This window comes from Diceros bicornis, chromosome 25, assembly GCF_020826845.1.
Source record: "Diceros bicornis minor isolate mBicDic1 chromosome 25, mDicBic1.mat.cur, whole genome shotgun sequence".
In the NCBI taxonomy this organism is placed as follows: domain Eukaryota; kingdom Metazoa; phylum Chordata; class Mammalia; order Perissodactyla; family Rhinocerotidae; genus Diceros; species Diceros bicornis.
In genome coordinates, this window is record NC_080764.1 from 41,772,744 (window position 1) to 41,792,941 (window position 20,198).

The 20,198-nt window shown below is 34.7% G+C and overlaps 1 protein-coding gene across 3 annotated transcripts in view; it reads right to left on the reverse strand.

The window, feature by feature from the left end:
• The window catches only part of NAV3 (neuron navigator 3), a 558,397-nt gene that overhangs the window by 212,458 nt on the left and 325,741 nt on the right, over positions 1-20,198 (reverse strand). For all 3 annotated transcript variants that reach the window (XM_058568737.1, XM_058568736.1, XM_058568735.1), the window contains exons 4-5: positions 3,776-3,848; positions 1,138-1,321 (exon numbers count right to left, since the gene is read on the reverse strand). In XM_058568737.1, the coding sequence (XP_058424720.1) occupies positions 1,138-1,321; positions 3,776-3,848 (257 nt within the window). The remainder of the gene's footprint in view (positions 1-1,137; positions 1,322-3,775; positions 3,849-20,198) is intronic.

Sequence of the window (20,198 nt, forward strand, 5' to 3'; positions counted from 1 at the left end):
GACATTCTCTCTCGTTAAGAAAAACAACCATAGCTATTTCTGCAATAGAGCTGACTACCTGATACCCCAGTCATTGATCAGGATCAAATGAGCAGTTTGCACGAAGCTTGTTAACTTAATTTCATTCTGTCATCATTTTTGATGTGTCAACTTGGCTAGGCTTATGCAGTCCCACTTGTTCAATCAAACACTAATCTAGGTGTTGCTGTGAAAGTACTTTGTGGATGGGGTTCAAGTCCACCAGCAGCTGACTTTAAGTAAGGGAGATGATCCTAGATAATCTGGGGGGGCCTAATTCAGCACTGGAAAGGTTTTAAAAGCGGGACAGAGGCTTCCTTGAGAGAAGGAAATTCCAGCTTCTGCTCCTGCTGAGCGAGTTTCAGCCTGTCCTTCCTGCTGGGCTGCCCTTAGGATTTCAGACCTGCCTAAATGGTCCCCATGATCATGTAAACCAATTCTTCACAATAATTCTCTTAATATGTATCTCTTACTGGTTCTGCTTCTCTGGTTGAACCCTGACTGAAAAATTTCAAATTGGAAAAAAGCAGTAATGGAAAAGGGAAGGAAGGTGCCATGATTTGTCAGCACCTCACCCCAGGCTGTGTCTACATGCGCCATAAACTCAAGTCAGACAAACGTACACAAGTGTGTATATAAATACATGCACACACGGTCTCATATCAAAAAACGTATGTTCCCAAACACTCAAACTCCTATATTCAACAGACTTGAAATTTTTGACAGATTTAATAATTTAATCAATGAAAAGCATCAACAAAAGATAACTACACAACTGGAGACTAGGACACAGTCTAAACGATAAAGTAATTTGCAGAAGGAAGTAATCGTGCTACAGGACTTACAAGAAAGACATTTCACACACACTGGTCAAAACCACAAACATTTTTAGAAACCAAACGCAAATATTTCACCTTCACTTCAAAAAGTGATAAATGTTGTTCATCCAGCCAAAAGAAAAGTGGTTTTAGCTTCTAACACTTTAGTCAAATCATCCCATCACATTTATACAACTACGTAAATATGTTTTTCAAACTCACAAACAATAACTTGTTAAAAACAAGTGGTACCTAAACAAATTAACTTTAAATACCTCCCCTGCTTCCTTGCCTTCCTTACCTGGACTGCATATCTTGTTGGGTTTTGGCCTGACTAGCTTCCGCCTGAGGGGAGGCGTGGGTCGCCCGCTGCTGAAGTTCCACCAAGGACTGGTAGTACTGCTGTTGACGGTGTTGTTGCTGCTTGTAGCGAGACAAACTGAAAAACAGCCCTAGAATGGCTTTTAAGTTTCCATTTCTTATTTCTGTATCAAATGGAAAATACAAAAACAGTATCATATAAAATGATTTTTTAATGAAATTCTGGATGCAATTCTCTTAGACTAAATCTATGAAGATAGAAACACAACTTGATTCTCTCAGTCACAGATTCAAACAAATCTGATTTGCTGAAACACGCTAACATTTCCAAAATTCAGGGAGAGAGTGAAGGGATGGAGGGTAGAGAGAGCAAAGCTTACTTAAGTGATGCTCTTTGCTGACTCTGAATTACAACTTTTCTAGAGCTAGCTTCTTAGAAATGGATGGGGTCTCTGTCTGGTGCTAATCATTTGACATAGCACTCTGCTTCCCTCACAAATACACACAGCTGTTACCAACACAGTGGTGGCTATGAACTGGAGAAAGCAAGCCACTTAAATGTTGGTTGTCCTGCATTATAAATACTGATGCTGTGGGTGTACCTCATAATAGCAACTCAGCATTCCTTCTAAATCACTCACCAACCAATTTATTAAAAATTATATATATGTATATCTACCCTCCAAAAAGCAGACATCATAGGTATCCATTTTTAACGCTTCAATTCTTTTATTTTTAATTTGTTATATATTAATAAATAATAAAGTTCAGCTTACTCATGACTTCAGATAACATAATTGAATAAATGCAAGTAGAAAGCCAACTTTTAACCCCTGGGGCTCCTGTGTAAGTTTTTCTAATATTGAATAAAAAATTAAATGCACAAAGAAGGCTACAACATGAGCCTGCCTTTTTCTCCTGTAGTTATAATTTAAAAATTAAAAAAAGAGATGGTAGTAAAGCTTGAAATAAAGCTACACAACCTGTAATCATATTTTAAACAAAACTTGCTACAGGCAGTAAAATACATCCTCTTGTGAGGTCAAGGTTTTATGTCTCCTTTTTGGAGTTTAGGAACATTAATACACTATTTAGATTTCTTGTCCTCAGATGGTTTATAATGTCACACAAACTATATGGTGGAATTATTCATATAAAATGAGGCTCTGAGATGTTCTTTATTCCCCCAAACCTTCCTCACAGTTGCCATAATATAGAAGAGTTGGCTTGATCGATATGAAGCTACAGCGAGAAAGGACTAATTTTCTCCTTTAAATGTGAATGGTCTTATTTAAAGAGTTTTTTTTTTAATTTCTTGTTTTATAACTATGCATGTTTAATTAATTTAGAAAATCAATTTTGAGCACTCACATATTTTTAGAAGATAAATAAAAATAAATAGGTTTATGTTAACAAAGGATGTCATCTGAGAAGGAAGAGACAAAATGAACAAATAGTAGCATTTCTAGCCTGCTTTTAACCGCATAGAACGTAAAATATTATCCTGGAGAATTTCAACAAATTTTATTCTAAGCAACACAACAACCAGCTAGGTTTGAACCTAAGCTTTTTGGCCATTAAGTGTTTAATTTAATGTTACACATCATAGCATGTAAAGAATAAAATAAATTTAAGATAAAAGAAAATTTAAATACAGAAGAATAATTGGGAAAAATAAATAATTCTACTAAATGTCCATTATATTTCAGAAGCCGCACAATTCCTCTTTTTCCAATGACAGCAAAACTTTAAAAACTTAGAATTGTCTAATATTTCTAGTATCTACAAGGAAAAAGGCTTTTCGGAGCAAACTGATTGTGGTAGAAACATTAACCAACCTCAATCGTCAAAATGTTTAACAGCATCTAGCAGAATTTTCATAAACATAATTAATTTTCCAATCTAAAATAATTGTAGCTGATGCAGGTCTCCAAGTGCCTGCTGTTCCACAAATTTAGCAAGTGGTTTTTGTTAATAGTACTTGGAAACTTTGGAAAGGTTTTCTAAGAATATATGCGGAAGAAAAAGAGATTCAGAAAAAATTGACAGAACTAGTTCAGTCTTTTTCCACTTTTCTGTATTTCAATTTTAGTGATGACCTTTTAAACTTTTAATTATTTTAAGACCTTTACATATAACAGTTACTAATATTGTTAGCGCTAATTATTTAACAACTCATGATGACTTATTTAATCTTACCAAATATTTAGACTGACTACCAATTTGATCATATCATAGAAATGTTAGTTATAAAATAATATTTGAGCATTAATTATACTATTTTTACCTTAATTTATGTCTATCTACTATCCATCTATCCAGCCACCTACTTAAGACTAAAAATACTCTACACTGCTACTAAAATAAAGATGCTTTGTTAACCTGCCCCTTCCATACATTCGGTCATGTCAAGAACAGTTCTGGCAAAATACAGCACATATCTAAATAAGTAAAGCTTACATTAATAACCACTGCACTTATGTTTCTATTACTTTGGAAACTTTACTGATCCCCTTTATTGTATTAAGGAGCCAAGTACTCCCACTTCACATTTTTTCTGTTATGAAAAATCTTTTACAACCATGGATGCCATTTGTGACAATCATGCTTTCTCTTACCTTCAGCAGATAAACCTTGAACATTTACTCCTCTGGCTGCTAGAAAACTAAGGCAGACATCAACATTTTCAATCTGCAACATGAAAAGCAGTGAAAAACCAATTTAGAGCGTTATTTTTAAATAAATAAATGAGCTAGAATGAAACCAGAGAGAAAGATAAAGAAAGAATGAATACTTTACATTCATTTCATACTAGAGCTCTTTACCAGAGTTTAACTAGAATTATGTTGACTAATTGCAAAATGAATATAAAGCTTGCATTGTCCAGTCTGGTTCTTACAAACAATTCATAAAGGCCTGATCAAGAACGGCATTCTTACAGATTAGCAACCCACCTACTTAACATAAAACTGGATTTTGTACTTCACAAATAAGTCTCAAGGAAAGTATCCATACAGGAGGAGACTGTTGCTTGTGTGAGTCTTAGAATGTTAGGATGTGGGGAATTAAGATTCGACCGTAACATTTGGTAAGTATGCCAAAAGATAAATAAGAGTCGATACGAGAGGAGAAAGAGTTGATACAACATGAAAGAAATGAAGCATATTTTCATCCTAAGCCATAGCCAGTCTTTATTTTAAAAATTGTATTTGTATTTCTACAGTTCAGTAATCCTCTGATTTAATATAGGTATTGCCTTTGTAATTTAAAAGAATATGCCATGGCTTTTAAATAGTTTCAATATTATAACCAGCTTGTAACCATTTAGGGTGAGAAGCAAAAATCCAAATGGCTGATTTATGTTAATTCACAGGTTGATCTCAATATTGGTCATGGCATTACATAGCAAAGTTAAACAGCTAACACATTTTTTGAAGAGTGTCGGCAACTAGAAAGTTTCAGCTCTTTGTCAATCATCGCCCTGGGTTTTTTGGTATTCCAGAAACCTTGAAATTCTAAAGTAAATAAAAGATTTAAAGTCTATATTGGCAAGGTATTGTCTTCTGTCTTACTAAATTCTCATCAAAAGCTATGCACGAGGACACACAAAGTTTGGCCAATGTCATCTCTAGGTTAGCGTCATAGTAAGGCCAAATGTCTCTTAAAGAAAATAAAAAGAAAAATTAGATTCCGGAATCTGTCCTTACAACATGGACAACTATTTACATTTCTTTTTAAATGCAATTTTGTGCAAAATTAAATTTAAGTAATAATATCCAATGAGATGTTCTTTGCTTAAAAATGATGGCAGCCAAGGTATACACATTTGCTTTGAGAAAAAGAATGATTTTTATATTTATTCATTTGAAAGTCACTTTTACTGGAACTATTCTACTGAAAAAATAATAGAATTGAAGATGCTGCATACAAAACCAAATGAATCTTCTTGTTCTGCTCATCAACATCTGAATATCCAATAAAGCTATGGTGCCAAAATGTACTTCAAATTCTTTCTCTTCTTCATGTTTCACTTTACTACTAGAAAATAAATTGTATAAGGAAGGAAAGGAGGAGCAAAGAGAAGATATGGGGCAAATTGGATACTCTACTGTGTCCATCCAAATGGACACAGTTCCATTTAAATTATTTTTTTCAGGTCTGTTAAAAATAATTAAAAGGAAAATGTCAAATAATTATTGTTGCCTAATATTAAGACAGAGAATTGAATTGAATATTTTAAAATGTTTGCTATCATAGTCCTGATGTTATTACTTTTATAGCAATTATATGCCTTTTACAGAAAGTAAGATTTCTGGCCCAAACATATTTAATTTACTTCAAAATGTTAATAGGCTATTATTGCTTTCAGTTACTTTTATTATACATGAACAGATTAGTTCATTGGAAGACCAAGAAAAAGTTAATAAATAGAGTCTGTAATTAAGTTTGGAAGACAGCTTTTTTGGCTACCATTTAAACAGCATAAAAAATAAACTGATGTCTAGATTGGGTATTAGAGACAAACAATTCTCTCTCTCAACATGCACCATAAACTAGAAAGGGAAATTAAAAGGGCCCTATTAATGAAAGAAAAAAAATATTGAAAATACACTCTACATTCCTTTTATATCTATTTATAAGGAGCATCCAAAGTAATATTCCCTTACAGTAATTCACTATGAGTACCAACAATTTGAGATAGTTACTTCAGTTTCCCATTACACTACCATAGTTAAGAAACAGCAGCAGAATAAGGACTTGAATACAAAAGTTCCAATATGACTATTAAAGGCCAGTTTATTAAAATTTATCTATCTATTTAACAATATTTGTTTACTGGCCAAAATTAATTTTCCAACAGTGTAAAAGCATAATACATAACTTAAGAAAATAATATCCTTTCCCTGCTTAATTCCAAATTCCATCTATAAATTAAATCACGGTTGTTGGCACTACATTACACTTTTCACACAACGAAAAAGTTAATATAAGAAAATGGCTGTGAGAAATGTTAAGTATGATTAGCTTCCTCATCAGAGGCATACTTTAAAATAATTTGAGAAGATTTTTTAACTATTTAAAAATATATTTTGAATAATGATTATTTTTATTTCAATAAGTTCTAGAGATTAGTGTCTCACAATTTCTGTTTTTTTAAAAAAATAGATTGCCCTTCAATATTTCCCAGTTAAATAGCCTTATAAATACTGTTTTAGTTTCTTTCTTTTTTTTTTTTTTGCCATATTAAACCACAGTTGTTCTTTGAACTAAAACCTCAAAACTCTTTTGGTGATTACAAATAGATAAAAGTGATTTTTGCCATTAAATTGATTCAATTGGTTAAAGTCAGTTTTATTTTTTCTCAATATTATTTAAATCATATACCAAATAAACTATAAACATTCAAATTGTAGTTTAACACCTAATAATTTGGGCCAAATTTTAATTAGAATAATTTCATGTACCTTAATACACTATTTTCTAAAATTTTGACTGTGACTCATAGCCATAGCAAGAAATACATTGAATAGCACAACCCAATGTACACTTGCATAAATATAATGGAAAAAAAAGTTTTGTGGAACAATACTTACACTTACTAAATTGAAGTCACTGTAATGCTTTCTACTACATTATATTGTCTTCTGTTTAATCTATTTAAATATTGGTTAAAATCCACTAGATGGATTTCAGGATCCATTAATGGATATAGCAATCCACAATTTGGAAAACACTTCCCTAAAGAGGACCAGAGCACTGCCATGTCTACAGTGCCTCCTTTTGGAGGGGTAACTATATTCAATGGCTAAGGAGAAAGTGGAAAATTATCCTAAGAAGCAAGTTCTCTGCAAGGATTTAACTAAATCAGTCAAGTAACATCAAAAAAAAAAATGTTCAAAATACTATTTTATACATATAAATATATAAAATCACACACTTAATCCTTAGGATATGTTTACAAATTGTGTTCCTATATCTAATATCTGAAAAAGAATTTACCTCTTCTCTTCAGTCCCCTTTAATTTGTCTAGATACAAAATCATTTTGAAAAGGAAAGCAACTCGTTGAAATTTGAGTCAATCCTCTATAAGCAATAAGTTATTTGACCAAATTTAAACAACTATTTCAAAATTACTAGGTTATTTGATAAAGTCAGTCTTTTCTTGATCTCTCTCTCCTAGCTCCCTCTATTTGGCTTATGGGCATTTAAAGATGTTTGTTGAGTTGTCATAGTTATATTTATTTATTTATTCAGGTATACTTTTGATTTTATGAAGATATAGGTTTATTGAGACTTTAAGCCCCTGGTAGATAGGAACTGTGTTTCATTGACTCACGCAGTTTCAGCAACCTAGCACAGTGTTTGGTGTCTGACGGCTTCTCAGTGCATTCTTGAGGAAGAATGGAGGAAACAAGGAGTAGTGGCCAATTGGTCCTTGTGCTCATGGAAGGAACAAGTATAGGAAAATAAAAAAAGATCTTTCGATACAGAAACTACATGTTAGATTCTCTTTGGGATCTCTTAAAATATACTACTTCCCTGTGCCTGACCCCGGACAATAAGAATCAGAATTCTGTGGGTTGGGGTTGGACATCAGTTTGTTTCCAAATTTTAGCTCCTAATCTCAGTCCACCCTCCTCTTTGAGGATTAAGCAACTGATCTCCTGAGAAAGTCTCCCATAAAGATGAGCAAAAGAAGCCAACAGAAGAGTATATACGATGTGGTGCCCAATTTATTTGAAATTCAAGATCACCAAAACTAAACAATGAAAACAGAACTTAGAATAGTGATGAACTTTGGAAGGACATAGTCTGGAAAGGGGCACAAGGGGAACAGGTATGTTGCAAGTGCCCTTTCTTTTGATCTGGGTGGTGATTACACAGGTGTATACATATTAAAAAGTCAATCAGCTATATACTTAAAATTGGAGTACTTTATACAATTTCTATGTTTGTTTTACCTCAATTTCTATTAGAGTACTTTACACTCTTTTATGTATGTTTTACTGCAATTAAAAATAAAAATATAATGAGTGGTCCCTTGTTTTGTTGAGAATAGACTCTAGGCATACAAAGATAGAAACCTATTAGGTGGCTGTTGCAAGTAATTAAAGTGAAAGATGATGGTGTTTCAGACATGGTGGTGGCAGTGAAGGTGATGAGAAATGGTCAGATTCTGTATATATTTTTGAAGAAATCCAATAGGAAGATATGGCATATAAGAGAAAGAGATGAGTCAAGGATGACTCCAAGTTTTTTGGTCTCAGTAACTGGATGAAATCTCCATTCATTAAGATGGAAAAAACCACGGATAGATACAAGGAGTTAAAAAAATTTTTGGACATGTTTTCTAGTCTGTTTGATATCCAAATGGATGAATAGGCATTTGGACACACATTCTGGGGTTCAACTGAGAGGCTGGGAGCAGAGATCTAAATTTGAGGGTCATCCTCATACAGATGGTAATTAAAGCCATGAGGCTAGATTAAATCGCCAAGGGTGTGTGGATATAAAAGAGAAGAGGAACAAACATCGAGCCCGAGGAGACCACCACTGGAAAGAAGAGGAAGAACCAACAGAACAGACTGAGCAAAAGCAACCAGTGAAGTGTGAGGAAAATCAGGAGAGTGTGGGGTACAGAAAACCACCTGAAGAAAGCATATTAATGCCAAGGGAGAGAGGAGCTCTAGCAGAAGTTGCTGGTAAGTAGAATGAGAACTAAGAATTGACTATTAGATTTTTAGGATTAAATTAATCAATACATTAAAGGTACTCTCTCTCTCTCACTCTCTCTCTCTCTCTATATATATATGTAGAAAGAATGTACATATATAAAGAAATATATATAGGGCCAGCCCCGGTGGCCTAGTGGTTAAGTTCAGTGTGCTCCGCTTTGGCAGCCCAGGTTCAATTCCTGGGCATGGACCTACACCACTCTGTCAGTAACATACTGTGCTGGGGGCCCACATACTAAAAAATAGAGGAAGACTGGCATGGAGGTTAGCTCAGGGCGAATTTTCCTCGGCAGGAAAAAAAAAAAAAGAAAAGAAATATATATATACATGCACAAGTATATATAAAAATATACACACACACAAACACACACACACACACACACACACGTATTTGACCAGCAGAATGGAAGCTCCATGAGAATTCTTTTCCACTTAGCCCATTGCTCTCCCCAGTGTCTGGAAGAGTACCTTAGGCAATCTATAAACAAATGCTGAGGGAATGAATGAACTAGGGCAAGGATAAAATAATGTTTTTATGCCTAAAGCATTCAAATGAAAAAACAGAAAAAAATCAAGTGATAATTTAAAATACTATTAATAATCAAATTCAGTATATCTACTGAGTATCTACCTGCCAAGCCAACTTCACTTCTATGGCCGTCTCAGCTTCTCCTCTCTGATGCTCATCACGCTTTCCTCGCCTGTGGGGAACAGGCACCTCACCTCGCACATTCACCCCTCTATCCCCAGCACTTCATATTATGCCTGGCACAAAGAATATCCTTAATGCATTTTTGTTGACTAGATGGATGAGTTAATAAAATAACACAGAGAATCAGAAATAAGCTCTATTAGCATTTGCCCCAAAATTCAGTTTCTGGTCTTTTGCTTTTGTGAGGTCAAGGAAAAAACTGTTTTTATTCTAGGAGAGAGAAGATAGCGATGACAGTAGAAAACTAAAACCTGCTGATAATAGGCAAACTAGTGAGAAATAGAAATGTCAAACAGTCAAATTCTGAGCGGCTCAGTAAACACGTAGATATAAATATTGAAATTATGTTTTGGGGAACTTGTTGCCATTATATTTTAGGATTGATAGAAATAAATAATTTAAAATAATTTCATGACTGTTGAGCCCATAGAGATCATCTTATCTGATCCTTTAAATTTAAACAATGAAATGAGAACCAGATAATCTATGTCATTACTTAGAGGACTCAGTGAAATTGCAACATGTAAGCACTTAGTACAATGCTCTACACACAGTAACAGCTCAATAAACTCAAGAAACAAAAAAGTGGCCATGATACTAAATAGTCTTTCACATTAAAAGAGGGTGGAAATGGTATAAAATGGCATCACAGCCTCTTTTGCTTTTGGCATTATAAAAACTTTTCTGAGAATTATCCATTTTGCATTAAACCTGCTTCCCAAGCTTTTAATCCAATGATTCATAAACTTTGCTACACATTAGGATCACCTAAGGAACTTTAAATCTATATATGCCCAATTTACATCACCATCAGTTAGATGAGACTGTCTGCGGATAGCAGCCATTTAGCAGAACTTTTTAAAAATCCCCAGGTGGGGGCCGCCCCGTGGCTTAGCGGTTAAGTGCATGCGCTCCGCTACTGGCGGCCCAGGTTCGGATCCCGGGCGCGCACCAACACACCACTTCTCCGGCCATGCTGAGGCCGCGTCCCACATACAGCAACTAGAAGGATGTGCAACTATGACATACAACTATCTACTGGGGATTTGGGGAAAAAAAAATAAACAAATAAAATTAAAAATCCCCAGGTGATTCCAATTTGCAGCAAAGCTCAGAAACCAAAGCTTCAACTTAACACTCTTCAAAGAAAGTAACTGCATATAATTTCAACTCACCCCCATGTGGATGCACTGTTCAGAAGACAGCAGTGCGTTGTCTTTTCTTAATTTGGACCATGATACTGTATAATTCACATGTTTTACATTTTATTACAGAGGTATTAAAATATATATCTCCTTTATAGGAGTAATACAAGGAAATTCATTCTCAGTTCTGTGGGCACCACATTTCTCATTTGGCTCAGGGAACAGTCACATCTGTAGCTCACGGACAATCACTCCTAGGACTTTTACTCATCTGTTATAATGTCATGCACAATTCCTTGGTTCTTTCTTTTTGTGGCTTACATTTTATTGGCATGGAATACCTATCTTGCCTCTCTTTTTCCTGTTAAATTTAAGCATGGCTAGACAACTGTAAAAATATTGACTATCTAATGAAAATAAAACAAAAAGTTTCCAAGTTCTAGACCCAGTCAATATTTTCAGAAGTTTCAAAATGTATGGGCTCATGGAGCCTTGAGGTTTTTGGGTTCTACAAAAACAATGTTATCACAGTGGCATAAACAAAAACACAGTTTTGCTAGAGTAAATATGAAAATTTTTGCTAGAGTAAATATGAAAACCACTGTGTGTGTTTTCTTTATTGAAGACACTAAACAAATTCAATAGAAGTTGGTTCATATTTTTAAACCTGAATAGTTTCTATTTATATAATTAATATTAGTTTCTTAGAGCACTACCATTTAATTTTGTTTATGTTCTGTAAAATCAAACCATTCATTTATTCATTCATCAAACATTTATTAAACTTACTTTACACCTGGAATCATGCTCAGTGCTACAGATATAAATTTCAAGATATAGCCACTATCCTCATATTTTCTAAACAGCATTGACTTATTTCCAATATTTTCCACTACTCCTATGAAAAATCGGAGCCATTTTTCAAAACAGAAATTTCTTTGATTGTCTAATTTCATAATTGCACATTTATCTTGACCCTGATGAACTTGCTGAATATGAGCATGGCTAATTGCTAAATCACAAATTGGCTTTTAAATGAGGCAAAGAAGAGCTTTCATTATCTTCATTTATGAAAACTCAAGAAAGGCATCAGTGTATTTGTGCCTTCAAAGTTTTTTAAACCTGAGGGTCAATATGTGTTCTCAACATATTAAACATAGTTAGAGGCTATATTAGAAATACTTGTATTTATTCATTTCACTGTTGAATAAACTATTCCAAAAGAAATGTAGTGTTTTTAATTAGCCCAGCTCTTTATTGAACTCACACACTTTAAGTGGCATGTTTTACAACACCCAGCCTTTTAGTGTTTTTACTAGTATAACTTGTCTTGGGAAATGTAACTGGAGGCATCTTCCACAATATTAACAAAATTATACCTTGTCTATTCACAGGTTTCTTTCACTTTTACTTATGGATATTTAATGGAAATTAAATTTAAGGACTAAATATCTGAGTGTGATTAATATCAACCTTATAGTTTGTGATTAAATTTAAACCATGGCACCAACACTTCCAATGAGTCATAAATTCATTCAGCAACCATTGACTGTTTATTATGGGCAAAGAGCTCAGCTAGATGATGAAGGAATATAAAAATGAATTACAAGGTCTTTGCCTTTGTGAGCTTGTAAAACAGCTGAAGAGACAAGAAACATTCATAAATCACCATAACACAAGGCATAATATGATAAATTCCAAACGAGAATTAGAAACAACACTGTACGACAGTGAGGAGAATGACTTATCAATTTCCACTACAGATCTGGGGGAAGCTTCACAGGAGAAGCATCATTTGGACTCAACAGCTAAGTCCAATTGTGATAAGGTTAGACCAGTGTCAGGGGAGGAGCGGGATGCCTATAAGAGCAACCAAGATCAAAAGTGCTCACAAGGATGCTTGGGAATAGATCACGCCAGTCTTTACTTTCTGCAATTAAGTTTACAGAGCTAAATTTGGCCTGGAATTGAAAAGGCTCTATTGCCCCTTGGATTCTAAAACCCCTGCAATATAAAAAGTTAAATAACTGTAAACCACGTAGCAGGCAATACTTCAAAGACGGAGTTCTCTCTACAGATGCATGCATCCTGGTTAGGGCATGTCTGAACTGGGCAGGTACTGCTGCAGTGAAGCATACATAGAGAATGTCTAGAAGAATATAAACCAAACTTAACTTTCATTGTCTCTGGATGGTGGATTCTTTTGTGACTTGTGCTATTTTAAATTAATTATACTTCCTATTTTTCACGATAAACGTTTACTGCTAGTATCATTATATAAATTACTTAAATAAATGTGATTTCAACAAAAACAAAATAGATAGGATGGCTCAGTTTGAGCGAACTCCCATCCCACCAGAGAATTCAAATAATTATATGGATTTTAGCTAAAGATTTTAATATAAATCATTTTAATATAAATTTGTCTGGAGAATTAAAGTAAAATGCAGTAGTGTTGTTGCATTGGTTAAAATTTTTAAGATATTTGTCTTCATTCATTCACTTAATAATTATTTGTTCATTGAGACATGTCTGGCCCTTAAAAAATATATAGTTTCATAGGAGAGAGAGAGATAATTCCAATGCAATGTGATGAAGGTTATGATCAGAGAAACACAGACTCCTAGAGAAGGATGTAGAAGAGACTATTTTGATCAGAAGTCAAGGGACTAGGAAAGGAAAAAATTATTAGCAACTAAACTTATTTAACATAGTTACAAAGATATCTTCCTCTGAAGTTGCCATTACTGTATCATTTTACAATGATAAAGTGTTGATCAGAGAATTAAATTGACATGCTCAGGGTTACAAAGAGAGAATACGTCAAAACCAGAGCCCATGTCACTAATCCCCATATTTTTCTCTTTAAGAGGAAGCCTGAGCTAGTCCCTGAAAGGTCAGGAAGGGTTAACCCAATAACAGGATGTGGTGTGAGGTGAACCCAAGGAAGGAGCAATATGTGAACTGTTCATGGTTGAGAAACATCTTAGGTTAAAGGACTTGCAAGGAATTTAGAATAGCCGGGAATATTGAGTGTTGAACCTCACTTAAATCTTTCTCCACAACTTCTTTATGAATGTGAAAATAGGCCACCCCAAAGGTTGGTAGCCTTCAATAGGTTTCAAGAACCTATATAGGAGGAGAGATCAGGCAGAAGGGACTTCAGGAACAAGAATCCTGAGATTTGGAGAATCCAGTGGCAGGAGACAAGGCCATAGAGATAAACAGGGGCTAGATGAGGAACATCCTCCAAGCCCTGCTAAGGGTCTGGGATTGATCTTAAAGCACAGAGAGATAATGCTGTGTGAGTTCACACAGAGTTTTAAGCAGGTATGTTATTTATTCCAAATGCAAAACCCTTTTCATTTTCACCATAAACTCTGGTAACATTGATATTATTTTTCCTATTGAATAGAGGCTTAGGGAGACAGCATACTTTGTATAAGTTTACACAATTCATAAATTAATAAATGCCACACTGTTTCCTATGACTGTAATTTAGATATTCTGACTAAGCCATTTCCCGCCTCTAACTCAAGCTCTCTACATGATTGACAGGTGACTAGGACAGGGCCTGCCACAAAACAGGTGTTCAATAAGTATTTGGTTGACTATAAGGATGAAATTGCGTAGTGTGCAGGTGAAAACAGAAATAGTATGCAAAATCCACTTGTTCCATACATATTCTAAGTTCACAAGGCTTAAATGCTTTCAAATTATTTCGCAAATATCCAATACATTTTTATATCCTGGTAGATTAACACATAGAATGACTGATGTAGCCACAAGCCAAGGAATGCTGGCACTCACTAGAAGCAAGGAATGGATTTCTCCTCCAGCCTCTGGAGGGAGCGCAGGACTGCTGACACCTTGATTTTGATCCCACGTACTGATTTCAGTTCTGGCCTCCAGAACTGTGAGAGATTAAATTTCTGTTTTTTTAAGTCACGAATTTTGTGATAATTTGTTACAGCAGCCACAGGAAACTAATACAACTAACTACTCAGTAAAGCAATAGATATCAACACTTTAGCAGGCCTAAGGGTGAGCTGGGATCCGTGAGCATGCAGAATTCCAGCGCTGCCCTCTGAGTTTCTATTTGTTAAGTCTGGAGGCAGGGGACACGAAAGGTGCAGTTAATTAGGTGCTCCTGTCACTGCACTGCTAAGCCACATGTTTTCCTTTCCCATCTCAAGTTAGTTTTTGTTGTGGGATTGGGAGAGGGGTAAGAGAGAGTAATTTTTCTTTGTATTTCCATTTGTTTTTTTGTTTAGTTGATCTGTGGTTAGATACAAGGAACCAGTTTATTAATTAAATACTATAGTATAATAATTAAAAGTTTTGCAGTGAAAGAAAACTGGGTTTGCATCCAACTATTGCAATTTACACATTGTAAGAAATTGAGAAAATTTTTACTCTCCCAAAGCCTCAGCTTCCTTATCTGTGAAATGGGAGTGAAAACAGCACATATATATATCTATCCAGGAATGAAAACAGCACATATATATATCTATCCATACTAGGAATGATTTACATAGACACTACATGCTATGGCAGAATCCTGTGTTTGTGGTATATGTTTGAAAAGATAGATGTATATCTATAGGTATAAATATAGATATGGAAAATTCATGACTATTTTATCAGATAATTTCTTTTTCAAAATTTTACTATTCTATTTTAACTGACTTTGTAATTAGAGAATAATGAACATAATTTAATATTTGTTGCCAATTATAGATAATATTTAATCTTCATTATAAGCCATAATTGCTAATATAAAGTGTTATAAATATAAAATTACAAAAAATTGCATCAGTATTCGTTGACCTGAAGATATACTCTGTGGGTTTGTAATAAATTCCTGCTTTTCAGTTTTTTCCAGAGAACAAAACAAAACAAGGGATCTTACTCTTTTATTATGAAGTTTAAAACTGTTCTAAACTTAGATAATACTTATTTATATTTAGGGCTAAAGTTACATATAAGAATTATTTGCCAAATGTATAATTTCACCACAAAATCAATAAATCATTATTTATCTGACATGCTTAGGCCCTCTCCCAACCTAGCCAAAGTTTGTATTCTTGCCATAGATGGAAGAAATAAGTGTAGTATTAAAGAAAAATGCTTACTTATAGTGCAAGGTTGGGAGTAGGGGAGGAAAAGTGACCAAAACATTAAAAAAGAAGAAAGAGGAAGAGGATGAGGGGGAGGAGGAGGAGAAGAAGGGAGGGAGGAGAAGGCAGAGTAGGAGAAGGAAGAGAAGAAAAGGAAGAAGAGGAGACGAAAATCCAAAGACTTGTATTCCAGGGCTTATTTTGTTAAACATATTTGTTAATAAGTTTAAAAGCAATTTGGCCTAGACTCAAGTAGACATGAGACCAAACACAATTCTTCCACATATTAAATAGGGATACAGGCAGCTTCAACGAGACCCAGTTCCTTTGTAGGTTTGCTGTAACGACTAAATGAAAAACGCAAGCAAAGCACCCAGCACAGCATCGGATATATATAGTTGACATTGAACCAATAGGTGAATCAATAAGTGATGCTGATATTGCTGAACTCTGAGGTCCATCTCTGAACTTTGATGTTTCCATGATATGATTTCACAATACTTTTTCTTATGTTTGATAAATGGCTAATACAAATCAAGTGGGCAATGGTTTTTCAAAGTGTAACCATGCATGTCATGAATTTTCGTCTGTGTCTATCCACACGAGTCAGTTTAACTGAATTCATATTTAAGTATAATGTCATAAAGCAAACAGCTTGGGCACATCTACTGATTTTTAAATAACTTATCTCATCCAAGATGAACTTTTCAAATGATTATACTGAGATCAAGTGAACAAGATTCCTCCTATTTCATTTTCTTTCTATCTCCTTATAAAAGTAATTTTTTATAACATTATTTAATCATCATAAGTTTTTTAAAAATTTCCAAATGGTACACCAGAAAACTCCCATAACTCCAAAAGATATAATTTCCATCTTGGTGCTGTTTTTCTTTATAAATTAAACTTAATATATTTTAGGAAATATCTTTCTGACCTTACTATGAATGTAGTTTTAAAAAGCTATAAAGATTGAAAATCCAAATATATCTCTAAGATAAAATATTAAACAGAAACCACTGTCTTTGGTATTTTGTTTAATCAATCCAGCAAGTCAGAGTTCCAGTGGGCTTTAGAGTTCATCAGTCTAATTTTCTCATTGCAGAAATGAATGGAGACTCTGAGCATTTACCGAATGCTTCTTCCTGGGGCACACAGTCAGAATTAGAATTCCAGTGACCATTGTCCTTTCAACATGACACACTTCCCCTCAATGCCTCCATGCTACGCCAATTACTTCATTTGAACTTTAAATTACTAGTATACAGAGAAACTTCTAGAGACAGACTCAGTTTTAAAAATCATCAGGATATTCTAATAATTTAATATGAATTTCCTAATACTAGTAGTTTATGCTTATTCTTCCAAAGTTTGAGCCTATATGAAAATAATGAAATCATTAAAGCACTACAAAGTAGAGATTTTCATCGGGTATTTCTTTAGATATCAGAGCTATATTTGTAGTAAAGCATTTGTCTTCATTAAGCTATCTTTTTCTAGACATTCCAGAAGAACAGTTTCAAAATGGCAGGGGATCATGTGAATGGACTAACTTAGCAATATTCCATTCCTCTGACTCATTGTGCTAGAATCCTGCAGTAAGCCATTTATAAGATTTTATTAAACCTTTAAGAGCATTCCAATATTTATCTCTTCCCTATTTGGTTAGGAACCTCATCTTCTTATCTTATCTAAACAGATCCTTTAAAAGAGCAGCAATTACAAGCAGTGGTTGAAAGAATTAAAACTTTAAAGGACAGAGTACTGATAAAAGCACAGGATACTTTTACCATCATGAATAGTTTCACCATCCAGATAACTGTAAACTATAGAAATGGAATAAAGATGCTCACAAAATCCACAATGGTAATTATTCTGGAAGCCACAACCCTGTGGGGCTTGGAATCAGAGAATTAAGGGAAGACTGAAACTTAATTTTCAATTTTCACCTTCTAGGAATTAAAAAGAGTAAGAGGCACAAGCATTCCGAAAATCTTCATATCAGCAAATTTTAAACAACATGACATGATAGAAAATAAGGTTGAAAGTTGTGACTGAAAGACAATTGAGCTACTAGAGTGAGGCAAAGGGAGAGAGCCAGCAAAGAGGAAAGACAAACTGTGAACCACATTTGCCAGATCCTTAGCTATGCCATATAATCTAATTCTTGGTTTGCAACTATTTCACATAATCAAATTTCCTAATCCCTCTAAGCATTTGTGAAGATTCTTAATCATGCTCTAATCAACTGAGCTAACTGGCTGAGCACCATAATGTTCTATTTTAAAATTTAAAAAAAATTGTTTTCAAAACAACTTTTCCCCTACATGTCTTACATTTTTGTCTAAGAACCTTGCACTTGTGCCTCCACATTTCAAATAAATGTTGGACATTTTTTCTGCTATTTTTAATCTGCTGGGCATTCTGGACATTCTTGGTATTTATAGTTTACTAATTTATTTCCTCATGTAATCTCACCAAAGTTGTGGCATGCAGCATATATTTTGAATCCTGGTACCACCCACCTAGAAATTACTCAACAGGTGCCATCCACATTAGTAAAAGCATCTTTGGATGAAGTTAAATATAGTGTTGAATAATCCCCTACAAACTAAGTTCTATTTCTCAGGATGAGGTTAGTCTCCAGCTTATTAAGGAAACATAACCATGACTTGGAAACTTAAAATAAACATGAATCAAAATCTCTCAATCAAGCTACTGAATTGCTGAAAGGACAAGTTCATATTTTTCTTAAATATGTGCTCTTTGGTCCATGTTATTTCATAGAATTGTTGTTGATTTTTCTTTATCTATTATAAGATTCCATAATTGAATTTTTATTCATATGATAAAGTAACCATTACAGAATCACATGAAAAAGAACACATTAGGATTCTCTAATATTCTGAAGCTGTCAAATAGATTTGAGTTCCTTCCATTTCTATTTAATCTACTTTCAAATGCCCACATCTTCACGTAATCATATCCCCTGGAGACATGAGACAAAGGAAAATGTATCCCCCTTCTTTTCCAATGTTAAATCTTCCACACAGACTTCAAATTCCCTCCTCTGCCACTCCCTTTAGGAGGTATCATCACTTGTCTCCCCATTCTCCTGGATCCTCTTCTCTCCCTACTGCTTCCTTCTGCTCAGCCTACTTCCCCACTCACAAACACTCTCCTCATCCTGACTTTCTCTCAAACTATATATTTTTTTATTCTTCACTTCAACAGGAAACTCTTAGAAATATTTTTCAGGACTCAGTGGATATCTGCACCTCTCAGTTACTCCTTAACACAAACTCTACAAGGAGATGTTTACATAAAAGTCATTAATGACTGTCTCATTACCAGAACTAACTTCCTTGCTCTACTACACCAGATAGTTGTCTACGTAGTATTTGACAGCGTCTGCCAGATTCTGCTCATCTTACTTTGCCCTATCTCACTGGGTTAGTCCAAGCACTATAGCTTAAGCCATCACAGCTACCCTAAGGATTAAGAATCCACATCTGTTGATCCACTCGCTCAATGATGGCCTCGCTCTCTCATCCTTTTCTGACTCCTACACCTCTGCTCATCACACATGTATTGATATTCCCCAATGTGAGAACCTCAGCTTTCTCCCCTTCTGACTTTACACAGACCTCCTGTGAGATCTCATCCTTGTCCATGGCTTTAATTGTTACCTATGCACTAGGCATATTCTAACCAATACCTTACTTCTGACCTTTAGAAACACATGTCTAATTGCCTGAAGTCCCTCCTATTTGATGCTCCAATGGATACTCGTCAAATATGAATCTGTCATCCCCCTCCTCCACCTTTTAGCTTGTTTTCTCCCTCTATAATAATCATCTTATTTAATGGTAACCACTTACTGATACAGGCCAAAAAATTGGGGGCCATTTTATACTCCCTATACTCTTCATCTCCCACATTCAATTGGAGACCAACACTTTCGTATTCTACAATTCCCAGAAAGCATCTAGGGTGATCTTTTTTAATATTTACATCAGATCATGCCACAGTCCAGCTTTAAAAGTCTTCCAAAAGCTCCTCAACAGCCTTAGAACAACATTCAAACTCCTTACTTCAGCCCTATGAGATCAGGCTTCCATCATCCCCTCCAAACACCTCTCACTGTGCTCAAACCACAGTGGTCTTCTATCTGTTTCTGGAGCACACTAAGCTTCCTCCCTTCAGTCCTTTTCTTCTTGCCTATGCAACACTGTTGCTATTATTTATTTAAATATTTGCTCCTCTGATCCTCAAGTGTCCCTATACCTGGTACCTTAGGTGCTCAGTTACTATTGGCTAAATATGA